The sequence below is a fragment of a genome, unplaced genomic scaffold, assembly GCF_019419815.1.
Source record: "Pyrus x bretschneideri cultivar Hongxiangsu unplaced genomic scaffold, Pyrus_bretschneideri_v1 Contig7, whole genome shotgun sequence".
NCBI classification, from domain to species: Eukaryota; Viridiplantae; Streptophyta; class Magnoliopsida; order Rosales; family Rosaceae; genus Pyrus; species Pyrus x bretschneideri.
The window spans coordinates 4,523,114-4,545,532 of NW_025999809.1; the positions used below are offsets into that span (position 1 = coordinate 4,523,114).

Consider the following 22,419-nt stretch of genomic DNA (forward strand, 5'->3'; position numbering starts at 1 on the left):
TTAGACGAACAAACAGTTATGGGTATAACCGTTTATTCGTGAAATTTACATGGGCAGTTATGGGTCTTACCCGCAATTATAACGAGTATCCATCGGTTATGAGTATTACCCATGGTTATAACGGGTATCCATTTACCCATTTAATTTAATATATGTAAAATTAAAAAAATAAAAAATAAAAACCCTAAATTTTTCGATTACAAATAAGTCATGAGTTTTCTTGAAGCATAAGTCCAAGCCATGATGCCCTCTTGGACATACGCCCAAACCTTCACATATTGAAACTTTCAGTTTATAAACAACAAATAATGCAAAATATCCAAAAAAAAAAAAAAAAAAAAAAAAAGAATTTAAGAGCATAACTGTGATGCTGTCACTGTTCTAAGAGCAAGCCCAGCGTGGGCAGTTGCTCGGGGGACGGGGGAGAGAATAAGGGCCTGAGGTCCCGTGGACCGGCTCCAGCATGGGCAAGCCCGAGTGAAGGTGGAGGCCCGAGCTCCGGGCCCATGGAGAATTGCCAGTCCGAGAGCCTGAGGCCCTGTGACGCTAGCGCTGACGTCAACCTGGCGTCAAGCATTATTTAATTTTTTTTTTTTTGTGTCAGGCGCGTGCACCCCACTCGCTCGTGGGGGCGCGTCGCCGACACAAAATCAGAAAAAAAAATTTACTTTTTCAGTTACCGTTGGGAAGCCACGTGGCTTCCCACGATCCGTTAGATCTCAACGGTAAAAAAAAAAAAAATCTTATGTAATATCCACCGTTCGATCTGAGATCAACGGTGGATATTAATATGCTTTATAAATAAAAAAAATAAAAGAAAAAATAGTTTTAAAATTAAGAAAAGTTACCGTTGTGACACGTGGCACAATCTGGAGTGTTGGAATTCAAATTTTTTTATATCTAATGGCAGAGATTAATTAATTGAATAAAAATTTAAAAAAATTGTAAAAAATTCAAAAGAAAATTGTTTTTACTTTTCTATAAATACCTTCTCATTATCATCTACCTTACACAATAATTTCATATTTTCTCAACTACTTTCAATCACATTCCTTTCTTTGTCTCAAAGTTTGAATCCATTTTTTTTCAACAAAATGACCACTGGTGCAGGTACGAATTTGTCGCTTCTTGAAGATGTTGCGTTGTGTACTAGCTGGTTTGAAGTTAGTCATAGTTCGCTTACGGGTAATGAGATGCAGTTGCGAGAAATGTGGAGTCTTATTCATACCAATTATCTTGAGAAAATTGGTGGGAAAAGAACCAAAGAATCGATGTCCAGTCGTTGGAAATTACTTAGCCAATCGTTTAGTACGTGGAGAGACGTCTTGGCACAAGTTAGTAGTAATATTCGAAGTGGGGAAAATTACTTGGATCAGGTAACAATATATTATTTATTTGATACCCAAATTTACATTATAATTATTTGTTTGTATTATTTATTTGTTACCTACATAATTTATTATTTATTGTTTGTATTATTTATTTGTTACCTACTTACATTATAATTATGTTGTTTGTATTATTTATTTGTTACTTATTTTCATTATAATTATTTCTTCTCCCGCATTGTGTAGGAACTTCAAGCACAAGCTTGGTACGCTCCAAAACCAAAAGCAAAAATAAATTATTCAATCGGTGGGAATGTTGGAATATTGTCAAAGATTGTCCTAAATTTAGAGTTGTGCCAGTCGGTCCAGAAGTGCACATGAACAGCGCCCCTCTACACTCTACACCCGATCATATCTCGCATGTTCATGAAGATGATGTAGAAGAAGTGCCCGAAACACCCGTCCCTGAACAAACGTCGGGTTCGACCCGTTATCCAATTAGGCTTCAAGGTAAGAAGGCTTTAAAGAGAAAAGGAAGTGCTTCCAAGAATGATTATGCAAAGTTCATGGAAGAACTTACTCGCCAAGGTGAATTGACTTTGGCGAGGGAATTGGCGAAATATGAGGCTGATAAGGCTAGAGATGACGCAAAAGCTGCAGCTATTGAGAGAGAATTTCAGGCTAATGAGAGAGAAAGATAGCTACTTAGGCAAGCAAGAGAACATGTTAGAGAAGAAAGACGGGCTCAACGAGATCGTGAGATTAGGAACACGCCTTTAGAAGGGAAGTCTTCAAATTCTAAATTTTTTTGGAAGTCAGAGAAAGCGGACGTGGTGCGAAGGAGGCGTGCAAGAGAAGCGATAGCAAGCCAAGATGATCCTAGCACCATAAATTGATTAAGTGATGATGAATAGAGTACTTTTTATAATCGGAGCATTGTAATTTATTATTTATTGTTTGTATTATTTATGTTGTTTCCAATTTATTGAATATTTATTCAAATTAATTTGGTAAGTTATTTATACTAAGAGAATATTTATTGAAATGACAAAAAACACCAAATAAAATTACATAAGCATACGGAATAATTAAAAACTCACTAAAAAAATTACATAAACATACCAAATAATAAAACACACCAAATAAAATAACATAAACATACCAAATTCAAAAAAACACACTAAATGAACTTAATTATCTTCAGCTTGTTTCAATGCCCACTGGTGCTCTATCAAGTCAATTTGCGGGGCATTGTGCATGTCTGGCATTTGAAATGCAGTATATCGTTGAATGAGCCTTTCATTGTAACGTTCATCCCTTTGTAATGGCTCATGTTGCACGGACATCGTTGAACACTGGGGATTGGGTAAGGATGTTGATGTCATTTGAAGCTCCCGGGACCACGAAAAAGGCGTGCCAAATCTATGTATCAAAAGATACCACCGCCTCCAGAATGATACTTTTTGCTCCATTTATGTCCCCATAAGCGCCTTGTCATGCACTTGGACAGTTTTTCCATGTCCAGTGCATACAATCAATGCTTCCAATCATCCCAGGAAAACCACGCATCTCGGCCTTCTTCAACAACCGTTCTAAGTCCATGTTTGTAGGTTTGCGGAGGTACTCAGCGGTGTAGATAAATTCGATTGCTCCGCAAAACCTCATCAGGGACTCAAGAATGGTTGATTCCCCATCCTCATTATCTCATCCACTTGGTTTGCAGATGCTCCATATGCAAGCATCTGTAAGGCAGCAGTAATTTTTTGCTCAGGCAATAGACCCATAGCACCAAAAGTATCTTTCTTTTGCACAAAGTAAGAATCATGGTTGCAAACAGCAATCATGATTTTGTTGAACAAATGTCGCTCCATTCTAAAACGACGTCTAAAGTACGTATCAGTGAATACACTATTAGGAACAAAATAATCATCCAAGAGTTCCATACCTCGTCGTTGCCTGCTTCTATCAAGGTTTCCGAAACGGCTAGGCCTGTAGATCTGAGCCATAGCTTGAATGACTTGACGGGAATGTGAGGCTCTGCCCATTCTTACTTCGTCATCTCTCTTTCTACGCTCCTCATCCTCTTCCCTCTCATTTTTTGCCCCCTGGTGATTGAACATTACTTTTGATTGGTTAAACAATTCTTCCTCTTCCTGATCGAGTTCCCACATCATCCTTGAGGAAGAATAAGACATTGTAAGAAAGAAGCAGAAACTATGAATAATGATACAGATTTTTGTGAAGAAGGAAGCAGAAACTATGAATAATGATAGAGATCTTGAGAAAATTGGTGTGAGATTTGTGAGGATGGATAATGGATTATATGGAGGATTCAGAAAGGATTAGGTTGTACATAATGCCACGTGGCATGCCGTCATTCGTTAAAAATCTGATGGAAATCTATCCTCAAAGATTGTGAACAGATTATGTCACGTGACATACCGTCATTCGTTAAAAATCTGATGGAAATCTATCCTCAAAGATTGTGAACAGATTATGACACGTGGCACGACGTGATTGGTTAATAATCTTATCAGAAATCCATCACCAATAATTGTATTTTTGGATAATGACACGTGGCATAACGAGTACGATTAAAAAATTTATCGGAAATCCATCCCCAATAATTGTCTTTTCGAATTTTATGACAAGTGGCGCAATGACAACGATTAAAAATCTTATCCGAAATTACAAATAAAATTATTTTGTATTATTTAATAATACTTCGGATAATGACACGTAACGCAACGAGAACGATTAAAGATCTTATTCGATATTACAATTAAAATTATTTTGTATTATTTTATAAATAAAAAAAATACTAATATTTTATTGCCTATTGCCAGGGCTATTGAAGTGTAACGGTGGAGATGCAAATGCTATTGCCAGGGCTATTACTGTTCATTAAGGGCAGTTACTGTTCATTAGGTGGACTGAATAGTGCATAGCCTGGGGGGAGGGCTCCAACGCTGGAGTTGCTCTAAAAATCTCCGCCTAACACCACCTAGGCGCTAGGTCATTGGCCTTCGCCCCGATTAATGTCTAGGCGTTTGAAAATTAAGAAAGGGCGCCTAAACCTGTTGAGGCACCCGCTTAGACCACTTAGACACCCGCCTACAGACCTGCCTAGGTCATGGCTCACTTAGACAGAAAATTATTCAGTTTCATTTTGCATTTTATTTTTTCAATAAATTATAAGAGACTTGTTGCATACTTAAATAAGCACATATTATATCCTTGTTCCCCATATTGTCATTATGTTCCAATACTTCATAATATATATGTCATTCTATTTTGTAGTTTATGATGAAATTATATATATTTTAAGTATAAGTAGACACTTATTTACACGAAATATAATAGATTTACTTAAATCCGCTTAGTCTGCCTAGGTGCCTACCTAGGCTCCATCTAGCCGCCTAGGCGCCTACCTAGGCTCCATCTAGCCGCCTAGGCGCTAGGCCCCAACTCGCTACCCTACAAGCGCATAACGTCTTTTAGAACCTTGAATGCTATCAAATTGATCTAGGAAAGTTGAATGATTTTGATGATGAAATCTAATGAAAGCAGAAAAAGAACGAGTAATTTCTTACTACAATTACACAACGTTAAACAAAAGAGTCATTCTCACCCAAAATCAACTACATATATTTGCAGAGAAAAATGAAGTCAATACCAAAATAGAGGGAGGAAACCAACTGCACCTACACAATTGGTGTCGGTGTTCCTAAATGGGATACTAATTCAATTTATACATTTCTTTTGTAGGCCTCTTTTGGTGACAACGAGTCGATGAGACTTTGTGATTGAACGTGCTAAAGTATTAGTGTTCGAAAGTGTTTAGTTTTGGAATATTTTGGAGCTTTGAATCATCTAGTATTCAAGATAATGACTACTTTTTGTTTTTAGAAGTTTTACTTTGTAATCGTATGGATTATAATTAAAGACTTGCTTGGGTGCAGCAGAAAAATATCATTCGTAAACTATTATTTCAATTATTGGATTTATATGAGGACTTAAATGATTAAAATAGGAAAATGTATGATAAAATGTACCTATAACAATGTTTAATTTTTAGAAAACAAAAATTATGACAAATTTTTCTTTTGTAATTTTCAAGTTGTAAAAATAAAATTTAAAAAAAAAAAAAAAAAAAAAAAAAAACAAACATGTACATGGGGTAAAAAGGGGTAAATGGGTAAAAAAAAGGATAAACGGGTTCAAAAATGGGTAAACGGTTATGGTTAAATGGGTATACGGTTATGAGTATGGTTAACCGTTTATAAACGGTTATGGATATGAGTATAACTGTTTATATAATTACCTAATAGGTAAATAGTTATGCAGTTATGAACATAAACGGTTATGAGTAAATAATCGCAGTTACCCTTCCACCATAACCGTTGCCCATTCCTAATTGAACTTCAAAAAACATCAAAACTGCCATTACCACTATTTTCTAGGGCTCTACGTTGTCAAATGAGAAAACCCAAAGGATTTTTCTTTTCTGATTATTTTGGAGTCCGGAGCAGTCATTGTGGTCATCTCTTCGTCTCCATCTCCCCCAAATATCTGTACAACTTCATCACTTGAATTTTTGTAAAGGTATGCCTCCTACCTTTTATCTTAATTTTGTATGTTGTTTGGAGCTGTGTGTCCTGCTTCGGTTTTTTTTTTTTTTTTTTTCTGCTTTTTGTTTGAAATTTCTTAGCTTTAATTTGTGCCTTTACTCTATTGCAGACTTGGATGCATGATGGCATCTAAGTGATAGTCCAAAGATTGTGATTGCTAGTTTTTGGCTATAACTTGCTTGCTACCATGATGACATATTTGAGAGATTGTGAATGTTTTGTAAATCTAATGACTGATTAGATGATACTATGATGGTTAGGGATAACTACTTTTTGTTGATATATGATGTTTAGGCAGGTTATGAATATTTTGTTGATAATATAATATTTAGTCAGGGAATGACTATTTTGTTGATAATATGATGCTTAGGCAGGGTATGACTATTTTGTTTAGGTAGGTTATGATGGCTAGGCAGATGTACTTTGATGTAAAATATTGAGTCTAATGAAGTTATTTGGAGTTTCCTACTCTTTGCTCGTTCCTAATGTTTTTTGTTCATTTATTGACTTTTATACAAAATTTACATAGTGAAGATCTCTTTAGTTCATAGCAAATCAAGTTTTTCGGATTTGAAATGGTAAAAATAGTCCTTCTAGATCATTCACATTATGTAACAAAATATATCCCGAAAAAGTGTTAAAATTGAAAATGTTCATAGCAATTTATTTCCACCTCCTTTTAGCTTATTCACATTATGCAAAACTCCACTTGCATATGCCGAAAAGAAGAAACTATAACTTGAGTGAGAAAATTTAATATTGAAGTAAATACTTAAATTCATAAAAAATAAATAAAACCATTTTAGTTTGTCTATGAAATAAAAAAGCAATTTGAGTACTTTTTGCTGTTATATATATTATATCATCTACTATTAAAAAAAAAAAGCATAGAAACTGTTAAATATTTGATTTCGGACAAAGGCATGTTAGTAATCATACTAATTTAGATTCCAATTCTGTTGAATTAGTAAACAACTTTATGGAATCAGTGCCATTTCTATTCCAATTCTAAAACATTTAAGTAAACAACTTTAACAGTAATCCGATTCTAACTATTCTTCATTCTAATTTATCCTCAATTCAATTCCTTGTGTGCCATTAGATCTTCTCTTCCAACTCACATAGATTGTTAGGACCCATAGTATATTGGGCCATGGTCCTTATACATTCAGCCCACTTGGCCCATTCTACTTTCTGAATTCTAGGTCTTTCGAAGAATAAAGCCGTTAGGGCGGGGTAGGTTTCTATTCCCTTGCAGGGATATTTTCTGTGTGTTGTTGTCATCAGCCCTATTTGATACTATATATATTGTTGAGCTGAATGCAAGAGGGCATGAACGAATTAAAAGCCTTTCCTTTTTATCTCTGTTTCTGCATTTCCTATCTTTCACGCATTCGCCATCTCCCAAACCCTTATACGCTGCGTTAAGATCCGCCAAAATCTTCCTTGTAATTTATTTCAGATTATAAGAGCGAGCAAATAAAACAATTGTTAGCTGTGGAGGGCACAAACAATATCTTTCTTTGATCCTCCAACAAACTAACCTTACCCTAGTTGTGTACATAGAATCACTATCTTTCTTTGATCCTCCAACAAACGGGATGAGCTTTTCCGCATTGCGAATAAAACTAATTTAATGAGGATATCGGATCCTCCTATGTGTTTGATTTTGGGTTATTCTAAAAATCTCTGTCTAACAGCGCATAGATCTTGCCTGGGCACTAGATGGTTGACCACTGTCCTGATTAATTCCTAAGAATTTAAAAATTAAGAAAGAACGTCTAGATCTGTTTAGACGCCCGCTTAACCCGCCCATACACGTTGGATCGCGACTCCCACTTAGGTATGCATTTCTTAATTTTCTTAATTTGAAAATTAAGAAATGCATATCTTGCTTTACTCTGAGGGCCGAGAAAATCAGTAAGTGAAAGAAAATTTCCGCTATTTAGCCTATCTAATGAAGTGATCAAAAAATGACTTATTTCGAAACTGCCACAGCAACCGCACTAAAATTCCTACACAATTATTCACCTACGAACAAAAAACATCAGAGTACAAGTACAAGCTGTGAAATTCTGTAGTAAGGGTTTTCATAGAAGGAGCATATCACCTTCAAGTTAGATTTTGGGAGAAAAGACAGTAAATCCTTAAAATTTAAACTTCAGCTGTTCCAAGCTAACAAATTCACAATGTTTATATCAATAACGAGCACGTTGAAAGCCACTTACAGCGATGCGCACTAGAAAGAAAGGGAAAAAAAAATGTAAGAGGGGTAAAATAAAGTTACATGCAGGTAGGTTGATACCAATCAAAATAAAACCTGCTACATCATACTAACATGATGAAATAAGGCGATGAAATGGCTCCACCCTCAAACGTCATACTCTTGATTCCAATGCCAAAAGTATCTTCTTCCTTGGGCCCTGAAACCCCCGGATAGAAGAGATTAGCTCAAAGCTGGGAAGCCGAAACTCATCTCATTAAACGTTAAACTCAAATTGCTTGTATATATGTCACGATTGCATTATGCATCACCAGAAATAAAAGGAGACTAAAAAATAGTTGAACTGTTTGTGAATATTATTTTGTTCACTGAGACATACACTATGATGAGACTAATGTTCCTTTGATCTAGCATTATAAAAGCTGTATTTAAGTAAAACGAATAGTTGCACTGTTTGAAACAACTGTAAGGTAACATGATTAGTTTCAGGTCAAATGAACAAACAACGTCCTCAACGTAATTGATGTAAGCCCTAATTGGTGTTTGAAATTCCATTTTTGATTTTAACCTCCAAGACATCCAACTGATGTTAGGAAAGCAACTATTGTTCAACCCTGCAATACTATTAGATTTTCACTAGACTATTGTAAGGATGGTATGCTTTACAATAAATGAATTGTATTCAAAATATCTTCAAAAATCTTACATACCACTCTTGCGTGTTGAAACAGAGGCTGTATAAAGTTTTCTAACACCCACCCAAAACCAATATTAAACTAGCAAACTATTATACTTCAAATCACAAGTTTCAGTAACAATTTACTCGAAGTAAAATAAATATGGATTTCTTAGTTTCTGAAAACAACTAATAAGCATAATATATTGGCTAACGGATCTGATATTGTAATTCATGTTTCAAGAATTCTATCTGGGAATAAGGTTGAGTTTACCATCGGTATTCCTAGAGCCTTGAGGTCCTCATCAGTCATGTGCACAAGAGCTGTCATATCAACCTGTATAAACACATGTAATTGAGCATTCGAAGGTAATGAATACTTTCTCAAAGGCAGGTGGTGGAAAAATAAACAATAGAAGCCCGTAATCTTGCTTACTTCCTCTGCCTGAAATGTGATGGAGTATTTTTCAAGATCCAAGGATGTCAAAAATTCATCCACTGATGGACCAGCCTGCACCAAAAGAGGCACGAGTCATGACATTAAGAGGCAACTGTCGTAATGACTGTATTTGTGTGTCACAGGATGGGATATCGGAACATTGACACCCAATACCTCAGTCAAGAAACAAAATGATTTCCTTTTATGCCTACTTAAAGGTATTGCAATGTAACAATACCCGTATACCACCAATTATGACCCACTTTATGAAATGATTTTCTTCCTCTCATGCCGAGTATTGGAAAGAAATCTCATTCTTAATTATTTATTTATTAAGGAGCCTGTTAGAAAGTCCAACCCTTCAGGCCACCCTTTCGGGATTAAAATTAAGTATGAAACCCGATTATTCATTCTACATTAATTCTATGTTATAAAATCAACCCAATAACTGCCATATCCACACTATTCCCAACCCATCCCATTGTGGCCCCTTAAACAAATAGAAATTCAAAAAGAAAATGGAAAAGAAAGCAGGGTCAATACACATCTCAAATCAACATATTATATACCGTTAAGAAAACTTCCCTCTTGGTGAAACACTTTAAACGTCTAAAATTTTAATACTTGAGCAACGTAGTAAAGATGAACCTAACTGTATTTAAAGGTTATTCTGTTAATTCTGGTAATCAGATGTAGAGAGCAATATCAAACACAGCCAGTGTAAGTATGTGTGTCGTTACTGGTATGAAATTTAAAGAAATAAAACACTTCATGCCTTCTGTGAAGCCTTCTTTCTAGGAGCTGGGTTGGCAACTTTTTTACTCTCTGCTGCAGGGGTGCCAACAGCAATACTTCTCCTGGCTGGTTTGGCAGCCTCCACTTTTGGTTTTAGTGGATCAGTGTTCATTGGTTGTGGATTCATAGTACCAGATAGCTTTTCACGTAGGTCCCTTACACCTGAAAAGGATCGAGTTCCACTATTTTTGAAAACTTTCCTTTGGAGCTTCAATCGAAGGTCTCGAGCATCAACTTTCCGACCTTCACAAGAATTTAACACATAATCAGCAACCAAAGAAAGATGACTCAATGGCATAAAGCAATAGCTGCAGATTTAGTTGCAGGTGAAAGTGTCATAGTCCATACTTGAAACTTGAGGATCATCCTCGTATAGATCATGCTCCCACTTGTCATCTTGTCTCTGCCTGCGAAAGGATATGCTATCAACTCAATTATGAAGCTTTTTGCACTGAATGCCCTTAGTCCAATCAAACACTAACATCACAATGTAACTATTCAACAGACAGCACCCTCTGAAGTTCTGGACAAGATGTATATGCACCATATGGGTTAAAGCATCTGGTGAAGGCCAAATTGCAACATCAAATGCAGTACCTTTGTAACCACAATGATTTAATCAAGACTGAAACACAACAAGAGCTCTCACTGAAATCTTCAAAATTCATCAACGAGAACCAGACTTATCACGCATCCTATCGGTTCATTTCAACAAATACAAAATCAACTGGTCTAACAACATTGCCACACAATTCCTGTCTTATAAAAGATCTAATTCATACGTTAAGTAAGAGTTTCACAACTTTCACTACTAGAAACACACAAAAAATATATTTTTGTACTAAAAAGATGTCGAGTCAAGTGGTAGAAATAGGAGAAATGGTAAAACAAGGAGTCAAATGGTATCCAAATTTGATTCCATATACAACTTTGTAAGGAGTCCTCATTTCAACGAAAAGGAGATCAATGGAGATGAACACCAATTCAGTTGTATAATTTTTTTTAGTGGTATTGATACTAGTGCTGCTTGTAAAAAAATGGCATTGACAACAATGCTGTAAGCCTGTAATCCAGCATTTTGAAAATATAAAACTGGTGTGGACTGTTACTTGCATTATCGTATCGGATTTGAACTAAAGTATTGGTAATCAATATCCAAACTTTTCTGTTTATATGGATGCTATCAGCATTATTATCTATTAAAGTTGCCAACACAACACCGAGAACAAATTCATGAAATTTTCCACCTAGTTTGATTTTCCATACAACTCCAACTCCAAAAATTCACATTTCTATCAATCGAGCGCATCACAAAAACTATTCTACAACATACAAAGCAAAAGAGCAACAAAAATCAGACTCACAAACAGAATTCAAACCCAAAACAAGCACATAATAAACCCGGTACAAACTAAAGCAAAATCCACAAACAACCACATGAAATCAGTGCCATCAATTTATTCTTCAAAAAAAAACAAAAGGGTAACGAAGAGAAAGCGAACCTCTTTCCGGCTATTTGTCTATGGCGACCAGAGTCATAACTGAAGCTGCCATTGAGGCGGTCCTTTGCGGATAACTTGTTATCAGCTTCCTCTCGATCAGCATACATCTTCCTTATTGCTAATTACTAGAAACCCTAAATCCCAACTCCCAACTCTCACTTGAACCCTAACGGGTAAGGAAAAAATGGGGAGCAACCTACCACTCCGGAATTTGAAATTCTAGAGAGACATGGAGAAAGAGGGAAGGGGGAGAAATTTGGAAAACCTTGACCTTCGTTTTATCAATGAGAGAAGAAGCAATTTGATTTTGGAAGGAACTGAATTACAGAGACAGAGATTTGATTGAAGACGGAGCAACCCGCTTCAGCTATGGGGAATTTGTGACGCCGTCACTTGATTTTTCGGGTTTCGGGTCTCGGAATCTTCTATTTTTCGGTTCGGCACACGTTTGGTGAATTAGTGCTGTTAAACGCACGTGTTGCTAGAGACATTTTTGCATCATAGGCGTTACGCGTTCTTAAAGATATATTGTGTTAGTTTTTCCTATTGTAATTGTCAAGATATACTTTAAATGTACTGTGCAAAGAGGAACTTTATTTTTTATTTTTTTATTTTTTATTTTTATCATGCATGTCTTAAGAAGTTATCATGTTTTTCGTTTTTACTTTGCATAATGTAATGATTCAAATGTTATTCATACACTTAACAAACAACATGCGATTTTAGATGCAAGTTCCTACCTAAAGTTCATGAACAATAGTAAGTATATGTAAATAAAAAAAATAGTAGATAACAACATTAAGTACTCGTAGTAAAATACAAAAAAGCTTAAAGGTCAAAATATAAATCCTACATAACAATATGTACATTATTCACAATACTCATAGAGTCTATATGTCACTGTTTCTTTTGAAAAGAAAGTTTACATATTGACATCAGTGCTGCGATTTCCACCCATTTGTTCATGATTGATGCTTCAAATTTTCATTGTCAATCTACAAACGATAGTGAGAAAATTAAAAATCAAATAAAAAGAGTTAAATGATAAGTGAGAAATGCATATTGAAAGGTTATCGTTAATAAAGTTGTTACCTATTAGGAATCACCATAATTAGCTGGAATGAAGCACAACTTTTTTGTATACTACATTCCGTGTAAATTCACCTTGTTGGCCTACTATGGAGCCATTTTTTACTAACACGGTTGTGGTTGGCTTTGAGACTCTCCTTGATAAAGCCACATATAATTGTCCACGGCTGAAGACATGATTTGGAAGGTAAACGTCTACATGTGGTATTGTCTGACCTTGAGATTTGTTTATAGTGATAGAGAAACTTAGTTTCATTGGAAACTGCTTTCTTGTAAGTTCAAATGGAAGCCCAGCAGTATCAGTACTTTTGAGAGGGATGCTTGGTAAGAAAACTCTAGATTAAGCAAATTGTCCAATTAGAATTTCAGCATCAATAAGATTTCGGTAAGAACTACGACATAATGATCTTGTACCATTACACAATCCCAATTTCGGATTAATATTCCTTAAAAGTATGATTGGAGCACCTCTTTTCAGAGTTAACTTGTGCGGAGGCAAACCACCAAGTGAGATTGAATTCAAGAATTCTGTTTGATACAAATTCCTTGTGTCATCCTCAACTGAATCAAATGAATATGTCTCTTCTAAACCCGGAAATATATTGATTCTTTTTATTCAACATATCAACGTCTTCATTGGTAGGAGTTACCATTGCCCTTTCTACCATGTAGGTTGCATCATTTATATGATCCTCTAAGTCAGGAAAGATTTTGGCAATTAATCGATTAATAGAATGCTCACTCTCCCATGGTATCATCATGCATTCAGGTAGTTTTACCATATCATCCATAATAACATCTTCATTCCCATCACCAACACAAAGTAAAAATTCACGATCATTTATAGATCTCATGTTTTGTTTAAGTTTTAAAATCTTTATCTGTGACCAAAATGATGCGTTAACAACACTTGCTTGGATTAGTTCGGACTTGGTTTCTTTTTAAATAACAGGAAGAACTTGTCGAAAATCTCCCCCAAATATCACTATCTTCCCCCCAAATGGTAAGTCAATATCCGTTAAGTCTCTGAACGTTCGATCGAGTGCTTCAAATGCATGACGATGCTTCATTGTTGCTTCATCCCAGATAATTGCCTTTACCTTTTGTATTAGCTTTGCTAAATCAAATTGCTTTTTATGCTATGAAGATTGTAAAAACACCATTGTGTAACAAAATGGGAGATCAATGGTTGAGTGATAGCATGCTTGTTTACATTGAGAGAGATGTATTTGCGTTTATTGATAATGAGTCTATTATGCAACATTTTCATGATATGAAACCTCGCTGAGAACAATTGTAATTTGTTTGTATTGATAAATTATGGAAGACATTACTATATAAAAGGATTTGGTTGTTTCTATTCTTTTGAACCTTGCAATCTTTTAACTTTGCCCCTTCCCCCGTCAACTTCTGGCTTCACCATTGCAAACTGGCAGTACTATTGGCCCTCGCCATGGAATAGTTTGTACGATGTGTGGTAAGATTGGTGGGCACCCTGGCCGCAATAACTGGGAAAGACGTGATGAGGAAAAATATTGCTTTCATGTTTGGAAGATGGTCTTCACTAGGACAGGGATCTCTCTACGACGACACTGATGACCAATGATGTAAACCTAGGCAACTGCGGGTGGCAGGAGTTAGAGGTTGTTTTTTATTATTATTATTATTTTTATTTTGATAAATAAAATATATTGTTGAGAAAAAGAGAATACAAACAGCAAAGAGTAGCTAAAAATACAAGCACGCAACAAAGAGCTGCAACTATAAGAAAAACAGACAGTAAAGCTAATAATGCTGCATCAAAGTAGCAAAAATGAGCACTAACTATTCATAATCATATTCCATTCCCGCAAAGTAGAGTCATTAGCAGCAGAATGGGCGATTTTCAAAGAACTTAATCGAAGTCTAATGGTGGATTTAATTGAGTTGAGAACCATCGCAGCAGGTTGACTTGAATTCTTGAATCTACGGTTGTTCCGCTCCCTCCAAACATAATACACAGTAGCAGGAAGATCTAACTTCAAAACTATTGACGATAGAGATTTTCCCTTGCAACGGCTAGTAGCCCACATGACAAAAAGAGCCAAGGACACTGCACTTGAATAGCACCGAAGATCAAATACCATGGGTAAAGGGACACTCAAAGAAGAGGTGGCAATGGAACTCTGTAGCAATAGAGTAGAGTACGCAAGTGACAGGAACCAATGGAGCAAAAGTTAAAATTCTATCCATAGTAGAAATCTTGCATTTAATAGCCAACCAAAGAATGAAGCTCATCTTGGGAATATTTTGATTATACCAAACAGGCTTAGACCAACCTACCGTAGGCTTGGATTGCCGAAACTTATCCCAAGCAGATACAACATAGTAGATGCCTAGACGATGAAGATGTCCATTGAATCATATCACCCAAGCTATGATTTGGCACAATATTAGACATAGAAATTTGAATTTCCAACAACTCATGAAAAGAATTATTAGGCCAATACCAATTAAAACCATTCCAAATATTACAAACCAAAGCAGTTTTTGGAAGCCTGGAATCAACAATGATATGGCAACCCCAATTGACAACAAGAGGGGACCTATGTTTAAGTTGGAGGTTGTGTTGGCCCAATGTAATGGACTTATGTTTAAGTTCTCCTTTTAGTTTTTTTTCATTGAGACATCACTCATAATGTTCGTTGAATCCTAGTTTTGGAACAAACTTAAAATTTGAATGGAGCTGGGAAGAAGGAAGAGAGGTTCCTTTCTCTACCCCGTACCAAAGCTACTTGAACTTTGAATACCACACCAACTCCCTCAAATTGTTTTTCAGCTTACTTGAAGAATTCGTCATTCCCAAGCTAGTCTTTTCTAATTGTTTTTCAACTTTCAGATTAAAGGCTTTAAAACAATTGCAAACTTGGGACTTTTCGGAAATTAAATAAAGATAAGTGAACTATGAAAAGTCATCAATAAATAGAAAAGAGTAGAGATTACCACATATTTTCTTTGTTGAAAATGGACCACTAACAATGTTTGGATATAGAAACTCTTCATCCTAAGATCGAGCCAATAGGATGTAAATGTATTTTTAAAACCAAACGTGACTCACAACAAAGAATTCAAGGACATAAGGCCTGACTTGTTTGCTAGGAGATTCACTCAAAAGGAAGGATTGGGTTATCACGAGACATTTTCCCCAGTTTCTACAAAGGACTCTTTGCGTATTACCATTGCATGTACAACTCATTTTAATCTTGAATTACATCAAATGGATGTAAAAAAGTTAAAAAAATGATTTTCTCAGTGAGAGTTTATATGAACACATTTACATGGTTCAAACACCAGGATTTATTGAAAGAGGGAAGGAGAACATGGTATGCAAGTTGAGCAAATCTATCTAAGGTCTTAAACAAGTGGAATCAAAAGTTTGATGAAGTAGTAACCTCATTTGGTTTTGTCATAAATAAAATTGACAGTTGTGTCTGCATGAAGATGATAAACTCAAGATTGATCATTTTATTTTTCTTTATGTAGATGATATAATGCTTGCAAGTTCAGAGGTTTAGTTGCTACAAGAAACAAAAAGTATGCTGTCTAATATTACAATTACCCAACCATGTAAATTTGACCAAAAAACATGAAAAAAGATACAATATTTACCCCAAAATGTGAAAGAATTAGAAATATAATCTGAAGTTTGGTCCAAAGAAGGCTGAACATCTCTTCCATGGTTAATTTCAAGGAACGATCAATTTTCATATTTGACGACGTAGTGTTGGTCAAAACGAACATTGTCCCAAGCTGCTTCACCTAAATCATGCTTTGTGACAACTAGTGCTAGCAAAGTTAGCATAGAAAACCAGGTTATCATGAGTATTGGTTAAGAAAAATGTTGTAATTATATATCATTATTATTTTGTTTAAATCAAGCTTTTGAAATGTTAAGTCAGATCGGAAATAACGTTTTCTTGCTCCAGTCGATTGATGTTATTTATGTTTAACATATAACGCAGAATATATAATTAGGGTTAATTAGAAACACCTAGACAAAACATGTCAAAGAGGGAGGCTGCAGGCAATCACACAAAAAACAGAAGCTTCCGCAACCACAAGCAAATATTTGTTTGCAAATTTAGTAGCTGAGTCGAAGATTTTATATTTAAAGCTTATGAGGCATATCAGCATATTGAGTGAAGAAGAAGGAAAAAAAAAAAAACTATTTGCAAAAACATATAAAAAAGAATTGCAACTATATCTTCCCCTAGGGACTTTCATTCCATATCTCACATTACTCCAAGTCAGTCAACTATTGACCGTAAATTTTCTTATTGATAAATTAATAATATGGATGCCATTTTCTTGAGCACTTCGTAATCAAAAGGTAATGACTGAATAGACATAGTTGAGGAACTGAGGTAATGTGAGACACAAACTAACAATCCAGAAAAGAAAGTGATTCGGTTTAAAAGACATGGAGTAAAGACGATACTTCGAATATTGTTCTGGTGACACTTTGATAAATAAGCAAAACGAAAATATCAGTTGGCTTATGTGTTCATCAAAACAATCCAAGTAATTAGGGTATGGCCAAAAGATAATTAAAAACTTCAGTAATCTCATCAATCGAGGACCGATCTCTAAATGATCATTCTTATGGTTCAAGCTTGTTCAAGAAATACTCCAACAAGAAATTCTTGAGGTGCAAGTTGCCCTGTCGCCTCACGCATCCACCCGAGATACAAAAACATTCCATGTTAACCAACCGCCGCTGGATTTCGAGCTCACCCACCTCCTCATGGTCCTATCCAACGAAGCTTCGATCGAATAATTAAATGTTTTGAGCGTCTCTGCAAACCAACTAGGGCACGCAAGGTTTAGTTGACTTTTATACTTAAAAGTGGATAAGATTTACAGAGAATCAGAATTCCCCAAAGCTTCTTTGTAACAGAAAGTACACATCACCAGAAGGAGGGAAGAGAAAGTAAGAAAATGACTTTTGATTCCACTCCTACCGCAAAAAGTCGTACATATGCGCAATCTCACACGTCAGATTCCCTCTCAATCGTTTTCAGCCGTCGTACGTACAACGATTCCCTCTCTGTCCACTTCTCCCTCCCCCTTCTTTTTCTCTCTAGCGTTTATATTACGCTTGGGCAACTCCTCTCCTTTTTAAGTTTGAAGCATCAGAGGGTTGTGTCTGTGTCGAAGAGTAATTTCCGTTGTGTGTGTGTGTGTGTGTGAGAGAGAGAGAGAGAGAGAGAGTGAGATTGTAGGAAGATGTCAGCAACAGATGGAGGTAGAGGTGGTGGTGTGAGGGAGGAAGGGAAGAAACCCCTGGATCAGCCTGCCCACATTAACCTCAAAGTCAAAGGCCAGGTATACATTTGCATCGATATCTCAAGCCAATTACACTTTGTCATGCGGTTGTAGTTTACTTGGAATATCGCTGTGTAGCTGCATCATGTTGTAGACAAGTTCTTTCGACATATTCACATGTTTGTATGTTTCATATTTTCATGATTGTTGCTAGTTATTTTTGAAATTCTGGTTGGTTTCTTTTATTCTTAATATTCCCAATTTGGGTGGTGTTTGTTTACACAGCTATAGATTAATTAAGTACAATCCTTAACAACCATTAACATCCTAATTTTGACAATAATTTTTCTTATTTTTTGTTAAATTTACAGGATGGTAACGAGGTATTTTTTCGAATTAAACTTACCACCCAACTGAAGAAGCTCATGACTGCATACTGTGATCGGGTGTCAGTAGACATGAACTCGATCGCCTTCTTGTTCGATGGCCGGAGACTCCGGCCTGAGCAGACTCCAGAGGAGGTTAGATATTGAGTTGTTTCTCAGATCTGAACTCAGTATTTGGCTATTTAAATTCAATTTGCAGCTCATTTTTGTTGTCGGTGTTTGTCAGCTCGAGATGGAAGATGGTGATGAGATTGATGCAATGCTGCACCAAACTGGAGGGTGAGCATGAAAGTTGTTGAACCCCTTTTTTTCTTATAATTTTTATATTTAATAGAGAATTATGAAATTTTAAGTTTCTGTGTTTATGATAATTGTAATGGAGTTCTGATGAGATGAATATTGAAATAAATGTTTTCCTGGAATCTTGAGAGAGAGAGAGAGAGAGAGAGAGAGAGAGAGAGACAAACTCATGCGTTATACAAGTCTTCAAAATGTTCACAAATTGGAGTTAAAGATTGAATATCATGACTCAACACATATGACATTTTGAGAAGTATAATATAATCATGACTAAAAAATGATAATTCTGCGAAGTATACGTTTCCTAAATACCGAAAACAGTGTTGGTTTGAGAAGCCATGTGCGACCGAGCAAAACAGGGTAAGACGGAAAAAAATACACCGTTTTGACAGTCCAACAACGAGCATTTACCGAGCAACATATTTGATCCTTGTGCGTAGTATTCTAAGGCAATGTATGGAAAACTGAACACTGAGTAAAGGGTGGCTGAACTCAAGCCGGTAACTGGAGCTTTTTGTTGTTTTTCCAGCTGCAAACCACAATTGTACAAATGTATATGAGGGAAGGCTCAGATGAATGCAAATTATTTGTAACATTTATGAACATTTACCTGTGGAAATAGTAGTAGAAGAAATCGGCATACAGCAGTGTTTGAACAAGCCCGGAAATCCATGCTGCAATGGCCAAAGAAGAACGTAAGCATATAGTTTAAGGTCGAAAGAAGAAGTCTACTAGGCAAACAAGAAAGGGAAAATGTGCCAGGATACTGAGGATGTGGTGTCTCAAAGATGCTGATGAGCTCAACTTTGGTTTCAATATGTGGAATGGGAACTCAGATTGTGAAGGCTTATGTTCGAGAGTTGTCAACTAGTCCCACATTCAAACATGGAAATTATCAAAATTCAGTAATGAACAAAAATTAAGTTTTCTTTGAGAAGAACTAATGAATAAAAATTAAGTTTACAATCTAATGATTCAATATACCATGCAAAAGTAGAAGAAACAAGTAGGAAACAAGTGCTTTCGAATTAAAGAGAATACAGTTGCTAATATAAGTAACATATATGTGCATATTGGTGTAAAGTTGTAAGAGACACTACTATCGAAGCAGTAGGTCAATGAATCCCCCTAATTTAAAATGAATACAATGAGAAAAGGTCTCAAAATACAAGTATAAATATAAAGAATTTGAATGTTATTCATATCACAATAATTCAATACATGAATGTGGATTCACTGGCAACGAAAAATAAAATGATGCCTAGATGAGTGCAAACATATAAGAAAACTTATTAATATGTCATAATTTTGCCTGCACTGAGCAGATCACCAAGTACAATACCTGTGCATGACAACATCTCTACCTAATACCTCGATCCTTGTAAAATATGCAAACATAAAATATGCCAGTGAATGCATACAGGAACACATACACAACAAAGGGCATAGATACATCGCACAGAGAGAGAGAGAGAGAGAGAGAGAGAGTCATACGTATCCAATGGATATAGTGTGGTTCAGTGAAGTAGCGGTAAATCCAGTTGAGAATGTATAAAGCTCGGTATGCACTGCAGAAATAGTTGAGCACGTCAATAGAAACACCAACCAATATATCATAAAACACCATTAGCATTGATAAAATATTCTACGTAACATGTGGCATTAGAAAATAGTTTTGGATGACACCACTGCAAAGGATTTCTTTGCAAAATATCCCAAAAATAAAAGAAAAGGGAATAAACTTGTAGAAAGAATCTTTACCCAAGAAATAAATGCCAATTTGCATGGCTATGTATTAGGCAACTAAAGAAACAAAAAAAAAATTGATATGGCAAGGTGAATCAAAAGTTTGTTTAGAAAATATATACCCAAGAAGTAACACATATTGGCCGGTCAAGTTGTCAATGTTTCTTGTTCTCTGCAACAGCACAAGCTGAGGAAGTATAGCAACGGCTTCTAAATATAATGAAAATGTCCACAAGACCTGATCCACATTATCATATCCCATATAAGAAAATAATGAAAGATGAAGCAGAAAGATGTAAAGACAGTCGAACAGTTTGAATTTGTACTTAGCAGTGAGGGGTACCAAATACGAATAAAAAGAAACTAAAAAACTATGCAAACGAACCTCCATAAAGGTGAATTTCTCATTGATTATTAGGGCAAAGAACACACATGGCAGCAAAAGAAAAACATGGCGGAAGGTGTCGTGGTCTTTATCATAGGACCTACGAACAATCTTGTGCTCCCTAATGTACCAAACAATTGAAAATGAACTCCCCAGGAATATCAACTTCATGACGGTATTATACAGAGATATAAAATCCGTGAAAATGTCCAGGTAGCGAGCAGCGAAAACGATGGCATAGAGTTCTTGAGTCTTCAAAGAAATACCTAAACACAATGAAACACATCAACAAATAATGTTGCTAGTACTAATAACCAAATAAACAACCCGAAAAAAGGGCCATATCTGAATATCTCAGATCGAGAAAAATGCAACAGCAACCAATCCCCTATAACCCAAATACTCAATGCTAACAAAAATTCAAGTTAAGCCCTCATTCTAAATTATCAAAAAGCACAACATTCTGGATTTTTACCACTGTCAGCTGGATTATACAAGTTCGAACTCAGAACCCAAATGCTCTTTTGAGCAAAAACCAAACTTCAAAGGCCTAAATACACGATTAAACGCAATTTAATACACGATTACACGATAAATGAATAAAAACTTCACTTCTCAACTGGGTTCAATTCAAAACAGAATTTAAATGCAGCTAACACGAAATTACATTGCTTGCAAAGCATTTAAATTATAAACAAAAATGCAGAGAGGTAAAATATAAAAAAAAGGGGAAATGGCGGTACCGGCGCACGATTTGATAGTATGGATCTTGAGTAGCAAGACGAGGACGCTGGCCAGGTGGGTCATGTCGCCCGCTAATCTGAATATATTCATTTTTGCTGGATCCGAGTGACGCGTTTGTCTTCGGATCTCTCTGGTTTAGCTTGTGAAATGAAATGGGTTTACTGTTTGCTTCTCCTGCCAATCGGTGTCGAAGGGCGCAGAGAGATACAGCAGCTGCGTTCAATCTTTTGGGTTTTTTTGAGCTTCTGGTTTCAGTGACAAAATCTCAGCGGGTAGATCTGTTTGCACGACTTCCATCTTCTGCTTCAGTCTTTGAACTTGGGCCTCGTAATCTTAAACGGGCTTTTGCTACAGTCATGGGTCTTATGACTCTTTTGGGCCTTTTTTTCCAAAAGCCCCGCACCCCCTGATAAAAAATAAATTACAAGTAAGTAAATTAATCGACAAAATGCCAATACGTTTTGTTAGCGATAATGATACTACCGTTACAAATCACATATTGCTAGTATGCTCCCATTCTGTATCTATACTAATCAATCAACTTCCTCCAAATAATTCTTATGAAAAAACTAACTTTTAACTGTAAGTGCATGAATATAAGTTCTAATTGACCCTTATGCCTTTTCGAATATTATACTATTAAAATGACAGAAAGCATAAATGGAGGTTCATGAAAATGTTATCAAAATCAAAATTATCAAATGATGTAGTGTCAACAATCAAACGAAATTATCATATGGTCTGGGTTTGGCCTTATGTCCCTCTTGACATATTGTATTTCTTCTTGTTTATCAATAAATTCTCCTCAAAGTCTCTTCCCATGATAGCAATGCTGGAGTGGGACGAACTTTGTGGCCAAATTTAAAATAA

At 35.8% G+C, this 22,419-nt stretch overlaps 4 protein-coding genes across 4 annotated transcripts; 1 reads left to right on the forward strand and 3 right to left on the reverse strand.

Annotated features, from left to right (window-relative positions):
* Positions 1-8,081: 8,081 nt before the first annotated feature.
* Positions 8,082-12,002, reverse strand: LOC103960010 (ankyrin repeat and SAM domain-containing protein 6-like). The gene is made up of 6 exons (XM_009372397.3): positions 11,596-12,002; positions 10,442-10,500; positions 10,074-10,336; positions 9,296-9,370; positions 9,134-9,196; positions 8,082-8,382 (listed from the first exon to the last, which is right to left on the reverse strand). Exons 1-6 carry the CDS (start codon positions 11,700-11,702, stop codon positions 8,338-8,340), a joined length of 612 nt encoding a protein of 203 aa, XP_009370672.2. The 5' UTR covers positions 11,703-12,002; the 3' UTR covers positions 8,082-8,337.
* Positions 12,003-14,504: 2,502 nt separating this feature from the next.
* Positions 14,505-15,523, reverse strand: LOC125472541. The gene is made up of 3 exons (XM_048574178.1): positions 15,508-15,523; positions 14,941-15,059; positions 14,505-14,849 (listed from the first exon to the last, which is right to left on the reverse strand). The coding sequence occupies exons 1-3, from the start codon at positions 15,521-15,523 to the stop codon at positions 14,505-14,507; spliced, it is 480 nt and encodes a 159-aa protein (XP_048430135.1).
* Positions 15,524-17,717: 2,194 nt separating this feature from the next.
* LOC103927692 (small ubiquitin-related modifier 1-like) lies at positions 17,718-18,794 on the forward strand. The gene is made up of 3 exons (XM_009336636.3): positions 17,718-18,048; positions 18,360-18,509; positions 18,601-18,794. The coding sequence occupies exons 1-3, from the start codon at positions 17,950-17,952 to the stop codon at positions 18,655-18,657; spliced, it is 306 nt and encodes a 101-aa protein (XP_009334911.2). The 5' UTR covers positions 17,718-17,949; the 3' UTR covers positions 18,658-18,794.
* A 36-nt stretch (positions 18,795-18,830) lies between these two features.
* Positions 18,831-21,822, reverse strand: LOC103927693 (ER lumen protein-retaining receptor). The gene is made up of 6 exons (XM_009336637.3): positions 21,549-21,822; positions 20,806-21,071; positions 20,543-20,658; positions 20,169-20,242; positions 19,285-19,348; positions 18,831-19,203 (listed from the first exon to the last, which is right to left on the reverse strand). The coding sequence occupies exons 1-6, from the start codon at positions 21,637-21,639 to the stop codon at positions 19,167-19,169; spliced, it is 648 nt and encodes a 215-aa protein (XP_009334912.1). The 5' UTR covers positions 21,640-21,822; the 3' UTR covers positions 18,831-19,166.
* Between the last annotated feature and the right edge of the window lie 597 nt (positions 21,823-22,419).